A 23,754-nucleotide genomic window follows, 5' to 3' on the forward strand; every position below is an offset into this window, starting at 1 on the left:
ACCGCAACCCACCCATGCCAACCGTACCGTCCATTATCGACAACGCCTAGTACCGTGGCCCTTTGCCACACCGGTCGATGGAACAGCGCGAGATTACATCGAAAGGGTGTGTTTAACGTCGAGAGTGTGCCGATCCGGTGGCTGCGGTGGCTGTCGGTGATTGATTACTATTTATCAACGGCAACGGCCACGGTTCTAGGCAATCACCCGGTACGGCACCATCGCGGGCCAGCTGCACCGGCTCGAAATGGTTTATGCAAATGAAAGCGCCCAATCCGATGCCGAGTTCTTGCGAGTGTTGTGAAATCGATCGATTGCGGGTGCACGAAACTTTTCTCCCTCGTCATTTCTCGATCGTCGCATCCGCTGGAAAAAGCAGAAATGCTCGGTAACGAGTCGTCGTGGGATTAAGACTTCCAAACGCCGCTGACAGGAGCAGTGCAGTGCAGGAGATTAACTTGTCGTGTGGCCACGCGCCGCTGGCGGGAGATCACTTTAGAATTAATGCGACGCAGCGTGATGCGAGTGGCGCTATTGGGTGCGTTTAAGCAGGATTGTGCATGCTGGATGAGATGCAATTACTAATCAGTTGCAATTACTCGCGACTTGCGATTACGGGTTGGTTTGACAGAACGTTGACGGGAGGGCAGCGAACTGATGCATCGCAACTGTCAAGCTATCATGTACGGGATCTACTGATCATGTGCATTGTTGGGAGATATTTTCTAAAGGGTTTGGAAGATGTTTCGAATAGCTGACGAGATCTTTCATGCTTGAGTGTATATACCAACACAATTCGATTACACTCAATTCCTTTTTGAATGTTTATTGCTCCGTAACCTTACGAAAAACGACATGTTCTTCGATAGCCAATGATTTGATGGCTTACAACAAGTACTTATTGTAGTCATATCCATACCCATGACCGTACGCTCCGTATGCCGACGGATATCCCCAGTGATTGGCCAGACTGGCAGCAACATTAGCTTGAACGATGGTTGGCTTCCCCAAGCCGTGGTGATCGTAGAACGTCGGCGAGTAGGGCGCGTAGAGATGATGAGCCGCCACCGGTCCGTGAAGACTGGCCGCATTCTCCTGCACCACCGTCGGCCCATGCTCGCCCCAGTAGCTGTAGGTACCCGAGGGGTTGCCATAGTAGGAAGCATACGGTGCGGCAAAGCCCGAAAGCGCATATCCATGTGGCGCGTAATGTGCGCCGTAATATGCACCCGCCACGGCGGCCGTATCGTGGATGGCATGCTCCACATATCCTGGGGCTGCAGCATACGGTGCGATGGCGTGTCCTGCCACGGTGACGGCAGCAACACTCATCATTAGAACAGCAGTGGCGATGAGCTTGATTTTGAAGGAGTGCAATAGACGGGTTTGATGAAAAATAGAAGCCAAAAACACATGCTTTTTCCGTTGCATCGAAAGAGAGCTTCGATCACTTACCTTCATGGTGCGCTTCGGGACGTTTAGCTGGCTTTGCTGGCGATGGTTCTTGTGAGGCTGCTGCTCTAGGTGTTCTCACTCGCGCCTCGCTCATGGCAGGTGGTTTTATAAAGGGTGTCACGATCTCTACACGCGGTAACGCACGGTAGTGGAATGAAAATTGCTGCCCAGCCGGTGCGGTTGCATGCTCGATGGCGCGTGTAAACGCGCAAAGCGCGCCCTTCAGCGTCAATTAGCCCTAGAATCGGGCCCAGAACCTGCACCACCTGTCACCTGAAGTCACACCGGCCTGATCGACTCGATCGGCTTCTGGGTGATCGATAGGAGAAAGCCTAACCGCGGGTGGATGCAAAAAGCATACCACCTGCAAAAAGCTGTGCCTGCGCTACGGTGGCGTGCCTCTAATTGATTGATAACGCCCTTCGTAGGGATAGCGTTTGTTTTGTTTGACGTTGACTGCCGGGTTTCAGCATGGGGACGATAAATGGGGGCCTGCAAAACATCCACCGGGCTTTGTGCTGAACGGAAAGGAAGCCTAACACTGCTCGGTCAAGGTAAGGCAGCTTCTGGGCTGGTTTTTTTTTGCCTCCCCAACAAGACATCCCTTCGGCATTACGTGTACCTGGACACTGTATCGTGCTGCAGCAGGATACGATCCAGCCAAGACCCGCTCGTGGGATAGTGCAGCGGACAGAAACAATTAGCATATGACGTCGCGTTCTCGTTTCGCGCAGCGATCGTGGCTTGTGGCCGTTCTGCAGCTGCGAAGCAAACAAGTAGGAAAAAATGGCTGTTCTAGAAAGAGGAAGGACACACACGCGACGCTAATTGTGGGCGAAACGGGTGCGCAGTTAATCGGGAACCGTTGCGAGAGCCGATTAGCCGATAAGGTTCCCCAAGTTCCGTAATAAAATTGATTTTTAATGAACGGCTTTTAGGTGGATCGATTAATCGTGCTACGAGTGGTCGTGACTGGTGGCTGTGGGTGTGTGGTGCGAAATTATTACGCCATACCACGCGTTCGAGCAGGTCTTCTGAAGTTATATCACAGCGGAACTGTTCTGTAAGGAGGTGGAATGTGACCTCTGCGTTGGGTGATTTTTGGAGAACTTTCGTTTGGAGCTTTTTTTGGACTCGTGCGCGTGAAGGGATGTTTGAGTGGAGCTGATACCCGTGGGGGCGTTGGCAGTTCACTCTAAAGGACTCCCCACTCGATCCACCGACTAATTAACGCAATTATCGAACGTGACATATTTACCGCCCCGGTGGCAATTAAAAACTTTATATCGTGCTCGCACTCCGTCATCCCAACCCGATGGCGAGTGGTCGGGATCGAAAGTAGTCCTCGTTCGCAGAAAAGCCCACCTACCCAGTTCGCAGGCTGCACCAGCTGCTGCACCAGGGGTGGAATTTTTCAGGAAGCAAACCCGGGGCGGATCGGGCCGCGGAAAGTAGATCGTTTCGTTCATTGGGTCGCCCATTGGCGTGGATTGGCGATTCGCGTCACGTATGGGAATTTTGTAACAGGCACACCATTTGGCGCCTTCGATGGTGGAATTAAGACGCGTTGCATCTGGGGGAGGTGGCTGGGCCCAACCTCCGAAGGGCCGGAACCCTTTCCGTGCACAGGGGGTGACATAAATAGAAGGGCGGGTTGACCTTGGCCACGTTGTGGTACGCGGGCGGGTGAGTTTGTTTCTAGAATTTTACATAAGAACACGCTTCGACGTAATGCGTGCCGACGTAATGGTAAGGACTCGGGAAGAGAAAGTTGACAGCGATTCCGTTTCGTGCATGTGGGCTGTAGTTGGTGGGTTTTGTGATCCGGAAAGCCGTGTTTGGGAAGGTGCTTGGTTAGCTAATAATTGTTGATCCTTCAAAGCGTGCTGCAAAAGCCTCAATATCACAAAAAATCCAACGATTGGCATTGAAGTGCGTTAATTAGCGTTATGTAATATCTTTGTAATATCTGAACATGTTAAATGTTTTTTGGTGGAGCAACAAAAAACTATGATATTCAGATATATTTTTTAATTTTCATATTCTTTGGCCAAGGAAATGTTAGTCGTGGAAATGTGAGAAGTTAAATATTCAAGCATTTGCGTTTAATTGAAACCCATAAGGTTTATTACGATTGAGAGTAAATTCAGCATTAACATTCTCACCAAAAGGATGCCTTTCTAAATTTGTTTGTCTTTTCTTTGTGTGCTTTTATTTCATTTCTTGGGTTTCCTATTGAAAAACGGTGCCTTCAATGAATCTGTTCCCAGCAAAGACAAAGGCGGTAATTTAAGCGATTCGGGTTTCCACCTAACGTGCATTATTTCGGTAACCTGTTTCACAGTCTCAGACCATAAAACCGGCTTCCATAACTAATTATGAAAGTGAGCCACACAATAGTTCCCCATGTTCTACTTTTCATACGCCCCAATTCGTCGCCATTCTAATTCCGCGAGCTCGTGGCATGATGGCGAATCATCTTGGCTAGCAAAAGCGAGCCCCCAGCTGACCATCGGAGAGCACCAAAAACCCGGGAAACCTTTCGAACACCCATTTGACTATTGCTCATAACTATTGCGGGATCGGTTCCGAGTGGTTTGATTTCACCCCACGGGTTGACCTTCGAAGTCTTCGTACCTTTCCCCCCTGGTTCGATCGCCATCCACAATTGTTGGCCACTAAGCGTCCAACCGACTCGACCGATCGGCATACCGATCGTCCGCGCCCCCTCTCAGTTGGGTTGCAGTTATTATTACTATTATTTTTTTTTGTTCGTTTCGCTTCATTGCAAAAAAGCCATCCAAACGCACACACAAATCGCTAGGCTACGATAGGCCGAACGTCGGTGAACGCCAGCTGGAACGCGTGGCCGAAAGGCATTTTGTTCGCTCTCGCATTCTGTCTCGCTCTTCGTGAATGCACTCCGAATGCAGCGGGAGTGCACTCAGGTGCAATGGAGGAAGCCGACGGGTGTATCGCGGTATCGGAATGGTTCGGCCGTTGGCCACGATCGGCGTATCGCGCGGGGTTTGGCCGTTCTCCGGGGTTTGGTTCCGTGTGCGATCGGGTTCACCGATCGGTTGGGTGGGATTGTTCTTCCCCCTTTTGAGGGTGCCAATCTTTGGGGTATATAAGGATCGGCCGGTGGTCGTATCAAATCAGAAGTAGTTCAAGTGTTCTAACAGCTCCTTAAGCAGCTCTCAAAGCAAAACCACCCACTCAACCAACCATGAAGGTAGGGTGAACCTCAAGGACCTCAAGGACCTCAAGGACCTCAAGGACCTCAAGGACCGTAAGGACCTCAAGGATCGAGGATTAATTGTCTTCTTTTGTCCCATTCTGCAGTGCATCGTTGCCGCCGTTGCCGTCATCGCCCTGGCCGTCGCCGCTGAGGCTGGCTATCCTTATGCTGGATATCCTTACGCCGGATACGGAGCCACCGTGATCCAGGCGAATGCCCCAGCCTGGCCGTACGCTGGATATCCTTATGCTCATGCTGCCGCTTACCCGTACGCCGCCGCCGCTGCCTACCCTGCTGCCATCGCTGCCTATGCTGCCCCGCATGCCGCCTACCTGGCCGCCCCGCACGCTCCGCTCGCCTCGGTTGCCCACCATGCTGGTGTTGTCCCTGGAGCTACCTCGGTGACGGCGACTCGTGGTGCTGTCCATGTTGCGCCTCTGCCAGGACACGCCGTGTCGCAGAAGCAGCTCAACCTGGCCCCGGCCCCTGGAACCATCTAAGCTTGCAGGACCTACCTACTCGGAAGTGCAACGGAAATGAGAATCGGAAAACGGGAACGACACGGAACCATCGCACGATCGGTGTGCGGCTGAGCTGACCCAGGAATGGGTTTGTGTGGCATTTTGGCAACGAAGGAAGCGTGAAAAAAATAGTTGAACATCTTTCTGCTCACGGTTCATCTCAGCTGGTTGTACATTTGCTGTAAATAGAAGTTATTTACGTGAATAAATGACATCATAAACATAATGGAGATGGTTTTTTTTTTCATGGGGGCATATTTGGAACTATATCACCAACAAATTTGAGTTAAATATTGAAAGAAAAAGTTTGGAATAAGCTAAATTGCAATGTTTATAATTTTAAGATAATTTTTTTTATATTTTGTAGAAAATTAGCTTTTATTATTTTGCTGAATTATGAGAACATGCAGCTGAAGTAAATACTAGTAGATATATTCATTCATGTTCATTGCTTTTTGTAATTATTTTAAGATTAGCATCTTATGCAAAAAATATATAAAGTGATACATATGAAATTCAAAATAAACTAAACATGGAACAACAATCGAAGCAGTGGTAGAATTATACAATACCACAGCATTATTGCAGCATAAGCTCTAACATTGAATTTTAAATTTATGTTTTATAGTTTTAAGTTTAATTATGGATTTCCGAAGCAGATGTTGTTCTTGTTGACGGATTTAATGGATACTCAGTAACATAAATGTTCTATTGTGATTTTGTTGATCTGGATGTGTATTATAAAACCAAACATTGAAGGGAAACAAACGACTTGAATGCTTTAAAAACTATTTTCTGCCAGAGATGTTTATCACATAAGCTTATTATCTAACTTAGTTAGAAATACAGATCGTTCAGCATGAATGAAGCAAACTAGACGTTGATTTAATGAATGGCTCCATATCCTAAAAATGTACCTCATTTATCAACACCGCTGTCAAACAGTGACCGAATCCATCACGCAAGCAAGCTGGCTGAAAATTGCGCACTATCTATTCAAACATCCGCTCCGATCGCGAAATTTCCATTCGCAGTGCGACAGATTGCGAGGGTCATTTTTAAAGGCTGCCCAATAAAATCCACCGATGGCAGAGATAGATCGAACAAATTGAATTACATTAACACATCGGGTTGTCCTGCCAGTCGCCAGAAAAGCCGCTCATGCGTTGCAGCCCCGAAATGCTCACGCGTGCGTATGAATTTTCATGTTCCTCACCCGGCCGTATCTAAACGATCGGAAGTGAATTCAAACACCATTCACTCAAAGCTCGTCCTTCACGGTCGCGTGGGCACGTCCTTAGAAGTTTGGAACAATTTCGGCAGTGAAGAGGACTCAGAATTTGGCCCATACAGAAACTTATCTGGGCAGGTATCTAGCACCCGTTCACTTATTGGATTAGAGTGGTTCACGCGGAAAAAAGACGTTCTGCTGTGGTGAAGAGACGTTCTTCTGGTATAAATACACACCTCGGCCGGTGGTAAGCTATCAGTTGCAAGCAACGTTGTCTGCAGTACATTTGCTTCCACCAAACGTGAGCTTCAATCCTCCACTAGCTTCAAAAATGAAGGTAAGAAAGGGCTGATAAAACTCCCGCCAGGATCTTCATCGATCTCGATCCCTACGGTAGGTCTTCATCGCCGCGATCACCCTGGTTGTGCTGGCTGTTGCCGAGGCGTCCTATCTGCCGTACGGAGGTGGACTTGTTAGCGGTTACACCACGGGCTGGCCAGTGACATCATCGGTCGCCTACCCTTCGTACGGATTGTACGGCAAGTCGGTGCTTCCATTGGCCACTAAGTACGCCTACCCGTCGGTGTACGGTGGGTATCCGCTGGTGAACAAAGTCGTGTCCTATTCGGCCCCTGCAACTGTCTACGGTGGTGCGAAGCTGCTCGGATACGGTGGATATGGATACGGTGGTTACGGATACGGTGCCGGCTACGGGTATGGTGCCGGTTACGGATACGGCTACGGAAAGGTGCTGCCATCGAAGTACTACTGGTAGATTGATGGGGCGCCCTCGATCTGCACTGCATACCACCGGACTGGATAATGAACGAGCGATCGGAACAGAAGCACCATGTACAGAAACGTTTGCAAAGAGATTGAACATTGTAAAGTGATTAAAGATTTTAAAATAAACTTGTGAAAGCAATAACCAAAGTTGCAATTGGTTGCTAAGATGAGGGATATCCGAAAGATATTGCTGTTCAAAGTTGCTAAAAGTTATATGTTATGATGGGATATTCGAGACATATTGCTTGCAGTTCAAAGTTGCATAATCCAAGTTGAAATTGGATGTTATGATGTGGGATTTTCGAGAGATATTACTTGCAGTACCGCAAGGTGAATAAAGGAATCAGAAACTACAAAATTTTCTCTTCAATTAAAAAAAAGGACACTAATTACGACTCTATAATACCACTAACTTTGACTCTCTAATTTGTTTTCATACCAAAGGAAATGTAAAAATCAGTTATTTTTTACCTTTCGTCATACAATCATCATGCTTTTTTTTGGTGAATTTTTGCTCACTAGTTATTTAAGAGAAACATATGATGACGTTTTTTTATACTGCGATGTTTTATTTTGTAGATTTAACACTACATACTTTTGTTTCAATTAAACACCCACCCATTCGTTTTAAACTCGTTAATTCGTCCCAAATAATCACGTTATATGTTATATCGAGACAAAAAGAATCAAGCAAATATGTATTTTTTTTATAAAATGCTCCGCATTTTGATTTTATTCAAACACTTGCATGAATACAGCTCGCAAACGAACGCACTACTTAGCAGCTAATGAGTATGTTATCACGTGTTTCAGCGAGTCGCAGCGATGGCGCATGGTAGGGATGGCGATGTTCCGGTGCATTAATCCTACAGGATCCGCTTTACAGCGTTCCCGGTGCCGGGGCAAGGTTAAGCTGCTGCTGCGACACAGCATGTCCTGGCAGAGGCGCAACATGGACAGCACCACGAGTCGCCGTCACCGAGGTAGCTCCAGGGACAACACCAGCATGGTGGGCAACCGAGGCAGCTGGGGCATGGGGAGCGGCCCAGATGGCAGCATGCGGGGCGGCCAAGTACGGTGCATAAGCGGCCGGAGCGTAAGCAGCATGGATGGCTGCCGGTGGCCACGAAGCAACCGGGACAGCAGCTGGGAGACCTGCGTATGGCCAACCCCACGGAAGGACTCCAGCCTCCGACACAACGGCGAGGGCGAGCACAACGGCAACGATGGCGGTCTGCGGGAAAAACGAACACGAAACAAAGGGAGTTAGATTTGACACCTCTGACGGATGGTGGCTTAACGCCACACGGCCATTACATCACACCTTCATGGTGAGCTGGAGTTGGTTGAATTGATCTGGGATCTACTCGATTGAACGTTCGGATGGAGTGTGATACTTTTCCGAGCACCTGGCGTTGGTTTTTATAGGCCGTTTGGCCAAAAGGGGGCCCTCTCTCGGGAGCGAACCACGCTCCACGTCCAGGAAGGACACAAGAATATGGCAGAAGAAAAAAAAACCGCCAATAGGTGAGTGGATCCGCTTTTACCGGCGCAGAGCGCACAATTAATGGACCTACTGTGAGCCAGCTCATGTACATAGCCAGTACTTCGAGCGAGATAGAACTCACCAGTGGGAGGGTGAGTTGGGATTTCCTGGCGCTTGGGAAAAGCCACACACACACACACACACACACACACACACGCCACAGTTCAAGTTCAGTGATCCATTTCGCTTTTTGGACCTCCCTGCTTTACATAACAGCTCGAACCACGTGTATGTACGCGACGCGCATGTACACCTGGGTGGGGAGATCCTGCATTCTAAGTGCCGTAGGTTGGCGCGCCCGTTCAACCACCATCTGAAGTGAAAGAACGTACCGGTGGCCGGTGGTATATAGGAAAGCAAGCAAGCAAGCAAAAAAAAATAGCTCCCCAACACAGCGTCACAACTTGTCGCACCTTCGGGGCCGCGTACCGAAGATGGTGGGGTTTGCAGCGAATGCAACAATTGCATCAGGCGGTTGCAACCGCCGAGGTCGCGTCGCGGCTATCTCGATCGGGGTTGAGTCGTTAGAAGGAGTTTCCGTATAAAAACGACCGTATGCGCTCCGGAATGGCATCACAACCGCTAGAACCGTTCCAAAGTCACCACCGAAACTACCGCTCGAACCAAACCAATCCAAAATGAAGGTAGGTCTGTGGCCTAAAAGGGAACAGCTTCCTTTAGGGCTCGCTGAAACCTTACGTTGATTGTTCGGTGCTAACGAATTGTGTTTTGTTTTGGTCATTCCCGAAACTTTTCTCACACAGTGCATGGTAGCTGCAGTCATCTTGGCCCTGGCCGTCGTCTCGGAAGCTGGTATCCTGCCGTACGGAGGTTGGCCCTACGCACATCTGGCCGCTCCGACCGTGATCCAGTCGAACGTGTTGGCTCATCCGTATGGTGCCATCTCGCACGCTGCCATCCATAGTGCTTACGCCCACGCTGCTTATGCTCCACATGCCGCCATCTTGGCTGCCCCGCATGCTGCCATCTGGGCCGCTCCTCATGCTCCAGCTGCCTCGGTTGCCCACCATGCTGGTGTTGTTCCTGGAGCTACCTCGGTGACGGCTACTCGTGGTGCTGTCCATGTTGCGCCTCTGCCAGGACACGCTGTGTCGCAGCAGCAGCTTAACCTTGCCCCGGCACCTGGAACGATCTAAGTGCGGACGATCGCCAAACACTTCCTACACCATCTGTCGTCTATCGCTGTTTTGTCGAAATTGTGCTATCCCGGTTCGCAGTAGAGTCCTTTCGGGCCTGGTTTAGACCATGACGCGCGCGTGCGCGAGTGCACCAAATGAATAGACTAAAATTGGTTTCATACTTCTCATACATGCTGAGCGTTTGCTTTCTTTTTGCAAAGTTGAAAGAACTGTTTGAGCATGATGGAAAATCAGCTCCTTTGGGTTCCAGAATGATATTAATTTAGGACAAGGGAAGTGCATTATCCAAGGCACTATCTAAAGTACTGCGGTATATGCATAATTTTTATTTCACAAAGGTTTTGAGTTGTTTTTTTCACGCATTGGTTTTGTAGAATATAATTAGCCTCTGCCTTTATTTGTTAACCATTCGTAGCGTGTTTAACAGGTGTTTGCCCTCTCCAAATTCAGACCTTCTGGTTAGCCGTACTCTGTTTTTTATGCAGCTCCATCTACTAAAAGATTTGGGGTTAGAAGACGTACCCAAGATATAAAATATATTATACATTATAGTATATGTTACAATACTGCACAACCAAGTCGTTTCGAAATATGATAAGAGAGCTTTTGCAACCTTTGAAAAACCTTCGGATCTTCAACTCATTATCTGACCGGCCCTTTCGGTCAACATGAACAGAGGTGTGGTAGGTCAAACTTTAGATTAAATGATCACGATAATTAAGTAATGCCGGTGATGCATCCACCAAAGTGCCGAGGTTAATGAGTGGCAGACGATCGTGTGATCAGTTCCATTTTCTTATAAAGCAGGCCAGAAATGCCCAGCCCTTGTGATGAGTAAATAATTCACCTCTAGTCAAGTTAGCCATGAGAGTCATTCACCCCATTTTTATTTAGATTCGTATCAAAGCCTTCCAAATTAAAACAAAACTAAAGATAACTTAAGAAACTTTGAACCAGAGCTAACGTATAAATATTTTTCGTTAGAATAACGACGTGTCACGTGCTGATGGCTCTGAGGGTGTAAGCAAAGTGATTCGACGGAGTTTAAAATTCAAGTGTTTTACTCGGTAATAGAACGCATAAACCTTTGAAGTATAATGTATTTAAAGTGACAGTTGGTTCATGCAGCTCATAGCTGTCCATGAATGCTTATTAGTTTGTCAGCTATTACAGTACATTTTAAGGCAATGGTTTGACGATCAAGTTGATCCTTTTAAATTTAATATTAACTGTACCAAGCCACCCTAAGATTTGTGTTACATCAAGGGTTGAATGTGTCTCGTTGTGAACCCTTAGCTTAATTATTCACGATCTTACGCTGCGTCCTTGCCTGTTCTTAGGGTGGTCTTAGAAACAGGATCGGCTCCACGACCTTCGCCAATCAGTATGCAGCAATCTGCACATGGAAAGGAGAATTCGATTGCTGCTATCATTAGCATGGCCGTTTGAAGGATAGCAACAGTGCGGCGATGCAATAATCTGCATCGATTGTATCCTGCCCGCAGTCGCGTGGTGATTCATCTAACGCGAGATAGCAAGTCTCGCGGTGCAGCCGTAAACAAGCGCCGTTGACACCTTGTCCGTTGAAAGCACCCCACGCTTGATTTCAACACGGATCTGGAGCAAAAGCAAAACACGGCAGCTAGACACTATATCCGCGTTCAGGTACTAGAGTCGGCGTATTTTTGTTTTGTCGCTATGCAGAAACCACTTCGAATAAGGAAACAAAGGGTGGCGACCCGTACACTATCTGCAGCTCGGAAGGGTGTGAAAGATTTCATTCACCGTGACGCTCCGTAAGGTGAGTAATGTGCGATGCAGGCGTTCATTGAGCGGCAAACCAAAGAAGGGACCTCCACATCCAAAGTCACGCCTCAACCGGCCCAGGAAGTAACCCTAAGCTGCAAGAGGCAAACCAACCTGATTGACTGTGAACTTGGGGTTGTTCTTGGGGTTGTGATTTGTTCTCAAAAGGGGCACGCGAGCATTATGGGGCGGTTCTGGACCGGGTGGCCAGCTGCAGCATGCAATGCTTACCGGTGCCAATGTCAGCCGGAGACTAGAAATGGAACCTAGAAATGCCGCTAGAAATGGAGGCCCACGTTGGCCGTGGTCGGTCCGGGTGGGACCACATTTGCAAACCGACCCAGCCCGGAGCTGCACCGGGTCGAGCTTGGGTGGAGTCGATATCCTGGACCCACGACCCAGGGTGGCGTACAGGGAAAATATAGAACAGAACAACAGCGCATGAAAGCCAACAAATGGGCGGCTATCGTACACAATGTCACATTCTGGTTTTGTAGGTCGCCCACCGGTAGGCGTGCGGCTTATTTTTATCGTGCCGCCAGAAACCACGGAAACCCGGTACTAGACTCTGGCCAGAGGTATAAAAGGCTAGTGGTAAGAACTTAGAATTGTTACTTTTCTACATTTCCTCGCTCAGGTCAGCCGAAACGGACAGCGCCCTCACGGAATGGTGGTAAGTAGTGCAGCACCATCAGGAACGGCAGGAGTCCTTTTGGAGGTCCTGGTCCATCTAAAGCACCATCCTTCGTTCGTGTCCGGCAGTTCCCCAGCAAAGCGTTAAGGAGGATCACACTGACGGTGGTCGGTTTTGTGGCGATCTTCGCGAGTCCTTCAAACGCTGGCTTCTATCCGGGCCTTTCGTTAGAGGGATGGCCGTACGCGTTCCCACTTGGACCGTGGCATGATGCGACTCCGATTCAACCGTACAACGAACCAGTCCCGATCATACCCGTCATTTCGGCTCATCTCGCTGAGTATCCGGGTGCGATGTCGATTGCGGCCACGCGTGGTGCCATCCATATCGCACCCCTACCTGGACACTCGATCTCGCAGTTCCAGTACAACCTGGACGCTCCTCCTGGGACGTATTAAGTCAAGGACACTGGCGCGTCGTTTCGTTTTAAAACTTAGCAATAAAGCGTGCTTTATTTCGGACCCAAAGGGGGACCCGGAAAACACTCCAAAACGGTGGTCAGCTTTTTTTTGTCTTTCTTTCTCTCTCGTACGCTTACGGAGGTTCTAGGACAGCGGATGTTACCGAGGATCCTGTGCGAGAAGCTTTTGCATCAGCGCTGGCGCGACGTACTGGTTGGTGCTGTATCCTTGGCCCTTGATGAAGACATTTGGTACGGCCCAAGGGCCAAGATGGCCCCGCTGAACTGGAACGTACGCCACAAGCGATGAAGAGGGTGCAACGAAGCTCAGGTAGTGTTGGTCCGCCAGGAACGCGTCCTGGTGCTGGTGAACTGGAGTGACCTTTGGATGGGTGTCCGGAAAACGTACGACCACGGGGTGTTCCTGCAGCAGGGCCGTTTCTACACGCTCGAAGAACTTTGGCCGAGGGAAGTATCCTTCGTCGAGGGGATGAACCGGTTCGTAGGGCGTGAAAAGTGCCTGATTGGTTGAGTGGCCAGTGCAGGAAGCCGTTGCGAGAATGGCGAGTGACAATGTGGTGATGAGAAGCTGAGGAAAAGCGAGAATCCTTAACATGTTAAAAGATGCCTGAACACCGAACGATCGTGGAATCTGTGCCTACCTTCATGGCGCGCGCGCGTGTGGTTGTTGGTGTGCTTCGATCTAACGCGCTCGCTGGTCCTACTGAATGTGGATCATCTTCAACGGTGGTGATCGCGTTTTTATAACAACCCAAAAAAGCCCCCTGCAACCAGCAGCGTACGATCGTTGAATCCCCCCAAAACTATGTGTGCAATGTGCGACACGTTTGCGTAAGATGCTGATGAATGAAATCGACTGGCCGAAATGTGGTGTTGGATGAGATGGCCCATAAACGCGTCATGGAGTGGTGCGCCGCGTGTGTGTATGGAGTAAAGTTACGAATGGTGAAGATCTCATCGCGATACCTCGTGGCGAGGTCAACCAAGGGTGAAAGTTATGCGTACACTTGACCCACAAGTGCCCACCGATCGTGCGAGCCATGAAGTGTTTGTGTTTGAGACTCCCAAGTAAACCCACTCCAGCTGGTGCGATCAATGCGTTTCGAGTTGCTTGCACTATGCGTTCATTTATTCGTGCATTGTTCGTCGGATAAGAATAGCGGATGGGCAGAGTTGGTAATATGGCCGTGATTTGACTAAGCCAGGCAGTCGCTCGTGAAGCGTGGCTTTCGAACACATTCGTGGAAGAATCTAGCCGTTACTCCGAACCAGGAGCTGGAGCCAGGTTGAGTTGTGTCTGCGACACGGCGTGTCCTGGCAGTGGAGCCACGTGGACGGAGCCACGTGTTGCGGAAACGGCCGTCGCAGCTGGTGGAGGTGCTAAGGCCACCACGGCAGGAGCAGGTGCAAGAGCAAGGGTTGGTCCTGGTGCCAGGATCCAGGCCGCAGGATGTCCCGAAATGTCCACTGCAATCGGGGACGGTAGCGCTTGAAGGACTGTCGGTGGTGGATTGGATTGAACGACGGTTGCACCGGGAATGGCGAGTCCTGCCGGGGCCGCGATCGCAAGTCCTGGAGCCAGTGCCAACGGGATCACGGATCCTTCGACACGAAACAGCGCAGCTGCAACGATCACCAGCGCAATGACACACTGTGGAGAGAGTGATAGAGAGATCAATGCTATCGTTGGGGTGATCCTGTGGCTCCTGCCAGCTTACCTTCATTGTCAGGATTGTCTTTGGAGTGAAGCTGCGTGTTGAGTGAAGTCGTTTGTGGCGTTTGTATGCGTTCCTTTGCACTTGCAACCGCTCGATGCAGCAGATCAGAATCGGATGATCTTGTCGGTGTCCAGCTGGCGCGTATTTATATCTCACCCACAGCCTAGGCTAGGTACAATCAAACCAGCGGGCAGAAGATTTCCCGAGCGCCAGTCCCGGGTGAGGGTGCATAAATTAGCTTCCCGCACGATGGATTGGTATCGCTCAAACTTGAGGGGAAATTTCATCAGCAATTCGCAATTCCGATGCAAACGGCAGGGTACCATTTTAGGACCGGTTCAGCTTCGTTAGGGTTTGGCGGTGGAATTGTATTACAATAATAATTAGCATATATTAATGGAGCACTTCAATGGATCGAAACGATCGCGATCTAGCGTTATGCAACGGGTTCTATCTAGGGTATATCAGCTGGGTCGAGTGGAATCCTTCCGCACCTTGCAAGTGGAACGGGAACATTATTCTGCCGATTGATGACGTACGGATGGACGGACCGCGTTAAATGGACACTCCCAGCTGATTTGTAGCGTTTTGCAATTCTCCAGGATTGGAGGCGAGATGATGATCAGCCCGTTATCGGGCTGGTTCTATATAAGCAGACGCAAACCGGCGATTGCTGTTAGTATTCGTGGATCGTTGGGTTAGAAGGAGTGTTGGATATTTGTAGTAGAATTATTTCTGAAACTAATGCTGCAAGCCGGACTTACTTAGTATTTTTAAACTTTTACTTTTAGATAAAATTTCGAGTAAAATTTATCAGATGCAAGCAAGACTATAAGGAAAACTATAAGGACATCGAACGATCGTTTTGTCACGTTTATGGATTTCTAAAAGGTCCAAAATCCTACACTTGTTGTGTAAGAAAACAGCTGTGTTTAGAGCATGTTGAATTGACTTCATAAAAAGCCGGAATGAAACCAACCTCTCACCTCTCACTCGGTGAGCTGACAAATGGCTCCATCGCTCGATGAGGTGTTGCTTGGTTTGTACTCCATTTTTCAAGCTAATCTCACATTAAACGACCCACCCTCTTGGGTTGCTGTTGGACAAATTTTCGTGAAAGCCACCCCACCGACCCGAGCGCTGGACATGCTTTATTGCTCACGTACGGTTAAAAGTCACCAACCCCAAAAAAGCCCCCCTTGGTGCGAAATATAAACCCAACTGCATTGCGCTGCATAGTCTGCTGCATCGACGTCGGTGCAAACTGCTCGACCCAAGCATGCAACGGTTCCGTACTTCTCGATCGCATTTGTCTCCCATTCCTTCATGCTCTATCTCTGTCGCTCTGCTGATGTTTTCCTTCACCATTCGATCGGACCCACCACGCGCTGGTATGTGACATTGATCTTGACGATCGTGCAAGCGATCTCGCGGGACTCGCAACTCGTTTCGCGACTCGTGCTGCTCCGTTCGTTGGAACGCGGATGGCTTTCGCTTTTATCTGGCTAACGACCGAACCTAGCGGAGTCCGTCCGTGGGCGTTGATGGCGTTATGATGGCGGCTTTTTTTTGTTGCTGTTGTTTCGTTTGTCGATTTCGGTCGCGCTGGTGCGTTAATAGGCTGTAAAATTCGTCACCCGTAACGAACCGAGTGGAGTCAGTCTGAGCTTCGTGCAAAACCACTCGGAACGTCTTGTTTTGGGTGCCAGGAGGGATTGAGAAGAAAAAAAATGAAGCTCGAATCAATGCCCGCAACAGCTAAATGTAGAGCGGCAGCTGTTTCATGATTGCTTTTTAGCCCCGCTCGCGCCGTGTGTAGAATATTAGTCGCGGTGTAGCAAGGCGCAATTAAAACCGGCGAGTTTGATGATGGCGAAATTTAATTAATGCACATTATCCACCCACCCACGCTTGTTGGGGGTGGTGGTTTGCTTTAAGGAGTGACCGGGAGCTTTCAACCCTTGAGGGTGCAGTATTTAGATTGAGCATTATTTATGTCACTTTCAGCCTCCAAGACTTACAGGTTTGGATACCGATTGCAAAAAAAGATTGCATCGACATTTCCCAGCATGCTGTTGAATGAAAAATCGATCTAAATACCCACCGTTTTCTTCTCCTTTTTTCTCGAGAAGGTGGCATTTGATTTCCCGTTCTGATGCCGATCGGCCAACAATACCGGCCGCGGGGGTTCGCCTGGGCTGGGACAAGCTTTTTCCTTTCCTCGTATTGCGCCACCGTGAAATCGAAATCGTTCGCCCGTCTGGCCAGTTAAATCTCCTAAGAATGTGGGAGTTTCAACGCCATCGGCCCAACGGTCACCGTCCCGGTCCTTTGGTGAAGTAGAAGTTTCATTTGGCTTCCATCCCGGCCCAGGTCTCTACCGCCGAGGGTCACAAGGTGCAATGTGAAACGTGAAAATTTCGCAACATACAAACCCGGTACTCGCGCGCGTGCCAGGATCGATTTGAGCTTGCGTTGGATGGCGGGACCTGTTCGGTGTTTTCCGAACGGCCCTGCGTTTGCGTCTCCCTGATCGCTGATGTAATCTGATCGATCGAAATGCTGCTAGCGTGTGCTGGTGTGCTGGGAGGAAAGAAAAATGCGCACCCTCCTAGGCATGGGGCTGAGATCGAGCTGTAGAGTACACAAGGAAATGACGCCCGGACAACGAACGGCCCTGTCTGAGAAAGAGCGACATGTGTAGGAGTCCCGTACGCGGGCAGGTGGAAGGAATTTACGGCCCTGTGAGCTTTGTGCAGACGGCAAAAGAGAGAGAGAGAGAGAGAGAGATAAAGAGATCTTGGTCCCTGAGAATCGATGCAATGGCAAACGGGCATGAGTGCATTTGCATACAACCCAGCCTGGTGTAGGGCAGGAATTTTTACTTTCATTTTAATGCCATTTGCTGGAAGGAAAAACAAATGAACCGAATCGATCAACGACTTATGTTCTGACACAAGATTCGGGGGGCTTTTTATAGATTCCATGTCCACAAGGTTTGTCTGACGACACGGGTGTTGTACCTTTCGTCAGATTGCGCGGGAAACTGCAATTAAAAATAGTTCCAAGGACCCTGGAGGAAGCCGGTGTTAACAGCTTCAGTTGCCTCGTACGCCAGCAGCAGTGGGTCAGCTCGTGCATATGCAAATCATTGCTCTAATTACAAGAATTATTCGTTTGTTAGACTGGTATTAAGATTGATTATAAATTCTTCTCGCAGCATACAATTTTAAAGGTGTGATTTATCATATGAAGATTTTTTTTTTATATTTGGGATTATAAAAAAATATTTATCCTTTTCCGGATCGAATCGTCACATCATCGCTTTTTATTGGTTCTCATTACCCATTATATCCATTAAAAACAATAATTGGAATATGATTGATCAGTTTAACCATGACACATTATCGTTACTCATGGTGCTGCATGCATGAAAAACGTTAATTGACTGAATGACACTCATTTACTGCATCGTATTTCAAACAAAATAAATTATTCTAAATAAGGCATGCTACCTCATACCAATTAAAAGACTCGACTACGGTGGAAAATTTGATTATTTTTAATAAGACTGAGCAATGTAAATGATGAAAATTGTTACTATTTTTAATAGGATTTCCGTGTTTGCACTCTGACCTGCTAAATTAGCTAGCTAGTGTTGTTCAAGGCAGTATATAATTAGAAAAAAACGATTCCATCTGTATATTATATGATTGATTTCCTTCTAGGTGAATTTCATCCCCCTGTTGTGTCAAGGATGAGTTTAATTGCTGTAAAAATGGATAGTAACATTAAGTTTTGCGATACATGAAAGAAACACACTGTACAGTGACTTGATCGTAGTGATTCGATAATCAAAATGTTAACAATATCCGAAACTCAGCCTATAAATCACTTAACACCTTAATAAAGCAACACGTTGATAGGGTTTTAACATTAACGACCGCGGGCCGTTCGTCCGTCTTCTCACCAAGCGAAAAGATCCTTTTACGCTCGTTTATTACGATTCCCCCGTTCGCCTTCACGACAAAACGGCAGGCTTATAGTTTCGTTAACATGGAACCATGAACCGATTTACAGATACGATAAAACGCTAAACTTGCCGGGCTAATCGTCACGCGATCTACAGCTTCTGATCGACGGTACCGGGTGCGACCAGCTTCTGATCGACGGTGTGACCCGGCAGTGGCGCCACATGGACGGAACCGGCGTTGATGGCTTCGTACCTGGCAACTGGTCCTTTGTCATTGCCAGTTCCGTACTCCGTGCCGAAGGATGCGATGTCCTTCACCACGGGCAGCTTGTCACCGGTGAGGGTGGGCGTCGCAGGAGCTACAGCAACACCGGTAGAGGGCGCCACTGGTGGTGTCTGCAGCGTAGTACCGGGTGTGGCCACGTTTGTCGTCTGCGGTGTCTGTGGGTTGCCGTTGGAGTAGTGCAGCGAGGAATAGGACACAGCGGCCGCATCAGAGTGTGGGAGTCCGTGACGCACGAGCTGTACCTGTCCAGGAAGCTGGAGTTGCTGCGGTTGCTGTTGGAGCTGCGGTCTCACTGGAACTGGCAGCTGATAGGGTAACTGTGCAGGATAGGGAACAGGAAGTGGAAGCTGAGCCGGGAAGGGAACCGGAACTGGTGGAAGTGAAGCACCCGGAACCAAGGGAAACTGTTGAGCAGGCAAAAACTGCGGCAGACCGTAAGAGTTCACCAAGTTCGGTTGCCAATCGGCGTACTGCACAAGACCTTCATTGAAGTAAGGATCAATCAACTGCTGCTGGGCACTTGCCAGAGCCACCAGCAACGACATCGTGGCTATCAGAACCTAAGGAAAATGCATGTCACATAAAGACCATGGAAATCGCTTCACTCTTGCACTTTCGTTATCCACTTACCTTCATGGCGTTCGACAGGTGTCGTCTTCAACGAGATAAGATATCAAAGCAACCTCTCAGCCAAGTCACCACGGCACAAAGCGGACACGGTGTGATCGGAAAAACTGGCGTACGATCGGATTTATATGACGTCTAGCGTGGTGGGTGATATCTCAAACAAGGCCCATCGGTGGCGCTTCGTTTCGACACACTGATTGGAAACGTTGCGAAACCTCCTGCGGACATCGAAGGAGGCGGTGTTAGAGCGGAAGGTCAAACCGTATCGGTGGTAAACGGTCACTTTCTAGGTCGACCCGTCGGTAACCATGGTAGCATGTGCGAGGAAAACCTGAGCACTTTCGTGCGCCAGTTGTGAAACGCATTGGTCACGCGGAAATGAGCGCCGGTTAAGATCGCATTTCCTGCAACAACCGGTGGAAAGCCTTGTCAAAATTGAGATGTATTAGAAATCTGTATCGGTCAATAAAACCTCCGCGTACCGTTCAACTGCGGCTTAGTGAGGCTTGCGTTTTGTGGTCGAAACCATTGGAGTTCCATTCCACAATCGGTTCAAAGGTGGGCAGCTGTACAGGGGTGATTTCAGCCCACCTTATCTTTATTTGTCAGCCTGCTCGTGTCTGTCAGTTGACATCTGTCGGGTCGAGAATGCAGTACCGCACGTTTGGCTTGCGCAACTCGTACCGCGAAGGGTTTCGCGCATGAGAACGTGTCACCAAACTGATTCCCGATGCCAGTTTCCTTATGTGGCCGAGGGAGACAATAACAATGGCGGTGTAGGGTTTTGCGGAGGTGATCCCGAGTGGCAGGAGCGATTGTTTAATCAGTAGATTACCTAATGCAGCCATACGGGCCTGGGCTGGTCGGCATTACTGGTCCACCTTTGCAAGGACTCGCAGCGTGGTAAGATGAAGGAGAACACCACGACCACTACTTTCGAAGGTGGTTCAGGAACGCCAGAAGCTGGTGCTGCTGCGCAAAATGCAACCGTCATCGGGCAGGTCAATTCCACTCCGGTCACTGCGGAACGAGTTTTGCCTTTCTTGGTGTGATCCAAGAGCTTTGGTTCTAGGCTGCACTGCCGTCAAGGAATGTCCCCACCCTGCGCGAGAGCGCTTTGTTTTCGCGACCCAGCATAGCGAATATGGAATGTGTTTTCTCTTTCGAGCGCAAGGTTCGCTTCCGGCCGCAAGACGTCGATGTCTTCGGTGTTCGAGAACAGCATAAGGGTTTCGCTTGGTTCACATGTGCGCCGGCGTTCGTCCAGCTGGACCGTTTTAGCGACGTTGGCTATGATTGGCCACGAAACCGGTACTCCGGGGTTGAAGCTGTTGGGTGATTTGTGTACCTACGCGTGCAATGGACCGTTTGCGTGGATTTGAACTGTGGCCGGCGTACGACACGAGGTCGACGTGGTTCGAAACGCAAACAGTGTGTTTCGAAGGAATCGCCGTTTCATGGGGTCAAGAGGAGTTGCACGTTGCTGTAGTTGATCACCAAAGCTTAATGTTACGAGTATTATTATGTACAGTAAGACCTAACAAACAAAAATTACGGACTAATAAAATTTGAACTAATATGCAAAATATGATATAGTTTGAAATTAATTTACTATTAAGCACTCTAGTAAAGACTTTGTAAATTTTGCTATACTCCGTGAACACGTTTAAGCCGGCAGTAAATTACAATAAAATCCCAAAATGCCCATTTCCAATCAGCACTGTACTCAGCCGTCTTTATCGGAGTAAAATTAAGAGAGGAAAAAAAAAACCCAGCTACAACAAAAACCCCGAACAGGAAGGTAAAGTGGATGGAAAAAATAAATAAACATATAAATGGCAGTAACTGAATCAAGGTTACTGCCGCCTTTCTACAACCGACTCGATCGGCTCGCCCAAGCTGGGTGGCAGCTGCTCCATTTCCGAGCGCACCGGCAAGGGGTTGGTACCACCAGCGGCAAATGGGGGTGGCATTCCATGGCGGCATCCACCACCGGAATCGGCTTGATCTTCGATCGGACGGCACTTAGCCGCCATTGGAAGCGTTCGGTTGGATCGTTTTGTGCAGGCGTTCCGCGCGAGCATTAAAGCGCTTTTCAAGATGGAATCTAGCGCGTTCTGGACACTCGGGTGCGGTGGAACCTTCAAGCGGCGTATTAATAAACGTACGGAGCCGATGGTTCGTAGATTCATTCGCTTGATGGGCGCGATATCGATCGCCAGGGCAGCAGGATAGCACGCTAGAAAAGGGAATGATTTCAAGCGCTTGCGGTTCGGCTACGGGTAAATCTATTATTAATGATCTCGCGGTTGTTGCTTCGCGATGGGATTAAATTGTTTCAGCCCGCCTGGATGGATGCTATCTTGCGCGATTCGGGGCAAACGCGACGGCGTCGTCGAGATATTGCGAGCGTTTACAACCGGTAGATTAGCATTTTACAACATCAACCGATCGGGCGTTCGATGATGGATGGTAGAGCTTTTCCGGCGCAGGAAAAAAAAACAACCCCCTTTTGGTCGAGAGGACGATAAATCATCCCTGACCTTGCGACACATTCCATCATCTGCGGGTGACAAATCACTTATCAGCTCGCGGGTCACTCTTTGGCACCGATCGACAGCAATTAACGAGCCCATAAAGCCCTCGATTTCGCTCGTCGGTTTACGCGTGCATCGTCCGGTGGGGTAGGCGATCACGCGATGCAAGCGGTTCCGCGATTGGCATTGCAAATGAGATCGCTTAATTCGAACGACGGCAAACTCCGAAAGGGAGTGCTTCTTGGGTCGGTTATGTGAGACAAAGCCCTGCCCAGCGCAACAACAAAAAAACGGCCCACGGAGCAGTAGGCTGGGGTTTGATTTGCAAGCGAACGATCGTAGTACACCGCGGGAGTAATGATAATAAATTTTGCCCCATTCGCAGGTGCAATGAATGTCAAATATATGTGTGTTTTTTCCTTCGCTCTCGCTTACCCTTTTTGTTTGACGTAGTAACCAGGGAAGTGAGCATATTTACGCTCGAGTAATTTGTACCGCCCGGTGTGGTTCATTTGGTTTGCCTGGTGGCTTTCGTTCAAATTACATCGTTTACGCTTGTGTGCCGGTTGATTGCAAGCCCCGTCTGTGTGTGTGTTTGTGCCCGTCGTGCGAGAACGAATGGATCCTTCGGTAAGAATAAATACGGCCCCGGGAAGCGGGTTGTTACGACAAGTTGTTAAATTTGTTGCGCCACCTCCAGTGACCTGCAGCTAACACGCGGTTCCTGCACCGTGTCGGTTTCCTTTCCTGCTACCTTACTTTCAGAACGGCGACATTGACACCCGCGATCGGTGGTGGGAACGGCCAAGTGTCATCTATGCGTGAGTACCGGTGATTTTTCCTCGCGATTGCAATTCCCGGTTTTGACTTCCCTTTTTTTTTGTGTGAGCGGAACCATTACTTCCCGGGGAAAGTCCTGGGAAAACTCGCGCGATGGTACAGTTCAAATGGGGTGGTTTTAGGGATTGCTCGCTTCGCCTTTCGAACAAGCGCCAGTAAGTGGAGCAGTCGTGGAGCATTTCGCGAAGTAATTCGGTTGCGTGACGCTGACGGGGGAGCTTTGTTGTTGCAAACCATCCTGTGCGGGGTTTTCCGACCCCGGCGCTGTTGGGCGTGTGGGTGGGCGAATGATAACTGGGAAATGTCCTGAAAGTGGGCCACCACCGAACTGACAGCTTGATTAAAGTTATCCTTCGACCGATTTGTGTCGCGGGCAGAAAGGATGGGAAAGATGATTTCCATCAACCGGCGGGCCTTTGTGCTAATTTGTGCCACGGATCAACTGTGTCGCGATTTACTCGGCTGTGATAGGAGGTTTCGTGCAACCGATGTCAAATCGTGTAACAAAGCGCATAAATTAGCAAGGTGCGAGAAGGAGCGTTTGTATCTGTTTAAAGGGAATGTAAGAAACGGGGCTATACATAGGAAAATATACAAACATTTTCTGCATTTCATATGTTGAGATGTTTCCAAAGGGCGTATGGCTCTGGCTCCGGAATATTCGAATTAATACTTCTTGTGCTGGTGTTGAATAAGTAAAGAAGAGAATGTGTCGATTGACGTCTTTTGAGAATGTAATATTTATTAGCCATGACCGATCAATATTTATCAATTTTTAATTATTTATTAGGCTTTGTGTAGATGATTTTTTTATTTGCATGGCTTGATTTATATGACTCAGTTTGTGGTTCTATATCTGATGGAATTAAATTTATAATTATTCAGTTGTTTGATCATATTCATATGCTATCG

The 23,754-nt window shown here is 48.7% G+C and overlaps 8 protein-coding genes across 8 annotated transcripts; 4 read left to right on the plus strand and 4 right to left on the minus strand.

Moving 5' to 3' along the window:
* Nucleotides 1-864: 864 nt before the first annotated feature.
* LOC128723849 (uncharacterized) lies at nucleotides 865-1,461 on the minus strand. The gene is made up of 2 exons (XM_053817616.1): nucleotides 1,456-1,461; nucleotides 865-1,356 (listed from the first exon to the last, which is right to left on the minus strand). Exons 1-2 carry the CDS (start codon nucleotides 1,459-1,461, stop codon nucleotides 886-888), a joined length of 477 nt encoding a protein of 158 aa, XP_053673591.1. The 3' UTR covers nucleotides 865-885.
* A 3,176-nt stretch (nucleotides 1,462-4,637) lies between these two features.
* Nucleotides 4,638-5,437, plus strand: LOC128723441 (adult cuticle protein 1-like). The gene is made up of 2 exons (XM_053817183.1): nucleotides 4,638-4,690; nucleotides 4,801-5,437. The coding sequence occupies exons 1-2, from the start codon at nucleotides 4,685-4,687 to the stop codon at nucleotides 5,194-5,196; spliced, it is 402 nt and encodes a 133-aa protein (XP_053673158.1). The 5' UTR covers nucleotides 4,638-4,684; the 3' UTR covers nucleotides 5,197-5,437.
* A 1,342-nt stretch (nucleotides 5,438-6,779) lies between these two features.
* On the plus strand, nucleotides 6,780-7,223 carry LOC128723850 (keratin-associated protein 19-2-like). Its single transcript, XM_053817617.1, has 2 exons — nucleotides 6,780-6,785; nucleotides 6,846-7,223. The coding sequence occupies exons 1-2, from the start codon at nucleotides 6,780-6,782 to the stop codon at nucleotides 7,221-7,223; spliced, it is 384 nt and encodes a 127-aa protein (XP_053673592.1).
* Nucleotides 7,224-9,362: 2,139 nt separating this feature from the next.
* Nucleotides 9,363-10,095, plus strand: LOC128725386 (adult cuticle protein 1-like). The gene is made up of 2 exons (XM_053819127.1): nucleotides 9,363-9,424; nucleotides 9,545-10,095. The coding sequence occupies exons 1-2, from the start codon at nucleotides 9,419-9,421 to the stop codon at nucleotides 9,935-9,937; spliced, it is 399 nt and encodes a 132-aa protein (XP_053675102.1). The 5' UTR covers nucleotides 9,363-9,418; the 3' UTR covers nucleotides 9,938-10,095.
* Nucleotides 10,096-12,393: 2,298 nt separating this feature from the next.
* On the plus strand, nucleotides 12,394-12,894 carry LOC128726737 (uncharacterized). Its single transcript, XM_053820561.1, has 2 exons — nucleotides 12,394-12,419; nucleotides 12,509-12,894. Exons 1-2 carry the CDS (start codon nucleotides 12,414-12,416, stop codon nucleotides 12,836-12,838), a joined length of 336 nt encoding a protein of 111 aa, XP_053676536.1. The 5' UTR covers nucleotides 12,394-12,413; the 3' UTR covers nucleotides 12,839-12,894.
* Nucleotides 12,895-12,950: 56 nt separating this feature from the next.
* On the minus strand, nucleotides 12,951-13,508 carry LOC128723851 (uncharacterized). The gene is made up of 2 exons (XM_053817618.1): nucleotides 13,503-13,508; nucleotides 12,951-13,429 (listed from the first exon to the last, which is right to left on the minus strand). Exons 1-2 carry the CDS (start codon nucleotides 13,506-13,508, stop codon nucleotides 13,001-13,003), a joined length of 435 nt encoding a protein of 144 aa, XP_053673593.1. The 3' UTR covers nucleotides 12,951-13,000.
* A 495-nt stretch (nucleotides 13,509-14,003) lies between these two features.
* On the minus strand, nucleotides 14,004-14,585 carry LOC128723852 (adult cuticle protein 1-like). Its single transcript, XM_053817619.1, has 2 exons — nucleotides 14,580-14,585; nucleotides 14,004-14,512 (listed from the first exon to the last, which is right to left on the minus strand). Exons 1-2 carry the CDS (start codon nucleotides 14,583-14,585, stop codon nucleotides 14,120-14,122), a joined length of 399 nt encoding a protein of 132 aa, XP_053673594.1. The 3' UTR covers nucleotides 14,004-14,119.
* Nucleotides 14,586-18,702: 4,117 nt separating this feature from the next.
* On the minus strand, nucleotides 18,703-19,474 carry LOC128723853 (helicase SRCAP-like). The gene is made up of 2 exons (XM_053817620.1): nucleotides 19,469-19,474; nucleotides 18,703-19,398 (listed from the first exon to the last, which is right to left on the minus strand). The coding sequence occupies exons 1-2, from the start codon at nucleotides 19,472-19,474 to the stop codon at nucleotides 18,703-18,705; spliced, it is 702 nt and encodes a 233-aa protein (XP_053673595.1).
* Between the last annotated feature and the right edge of the window lie 4,280 nt (nucleotides 19,475-23,754).

The sequence above is a fragment of the Anopheles nili genome, chromosome 3 (genome assembly GCF_943737925.1).
Source record: "Anopheles nili chromosome 3, idAnoNiliSN_F5_01, whole genome shotgun sequence".
Taxonomy (NCBI): domain Eukaryota; kingdom Metazoa; phylum Arthropoda; class Insecta; order Diptera; family Culicidae; genus Anopheles; species Anopheles nili.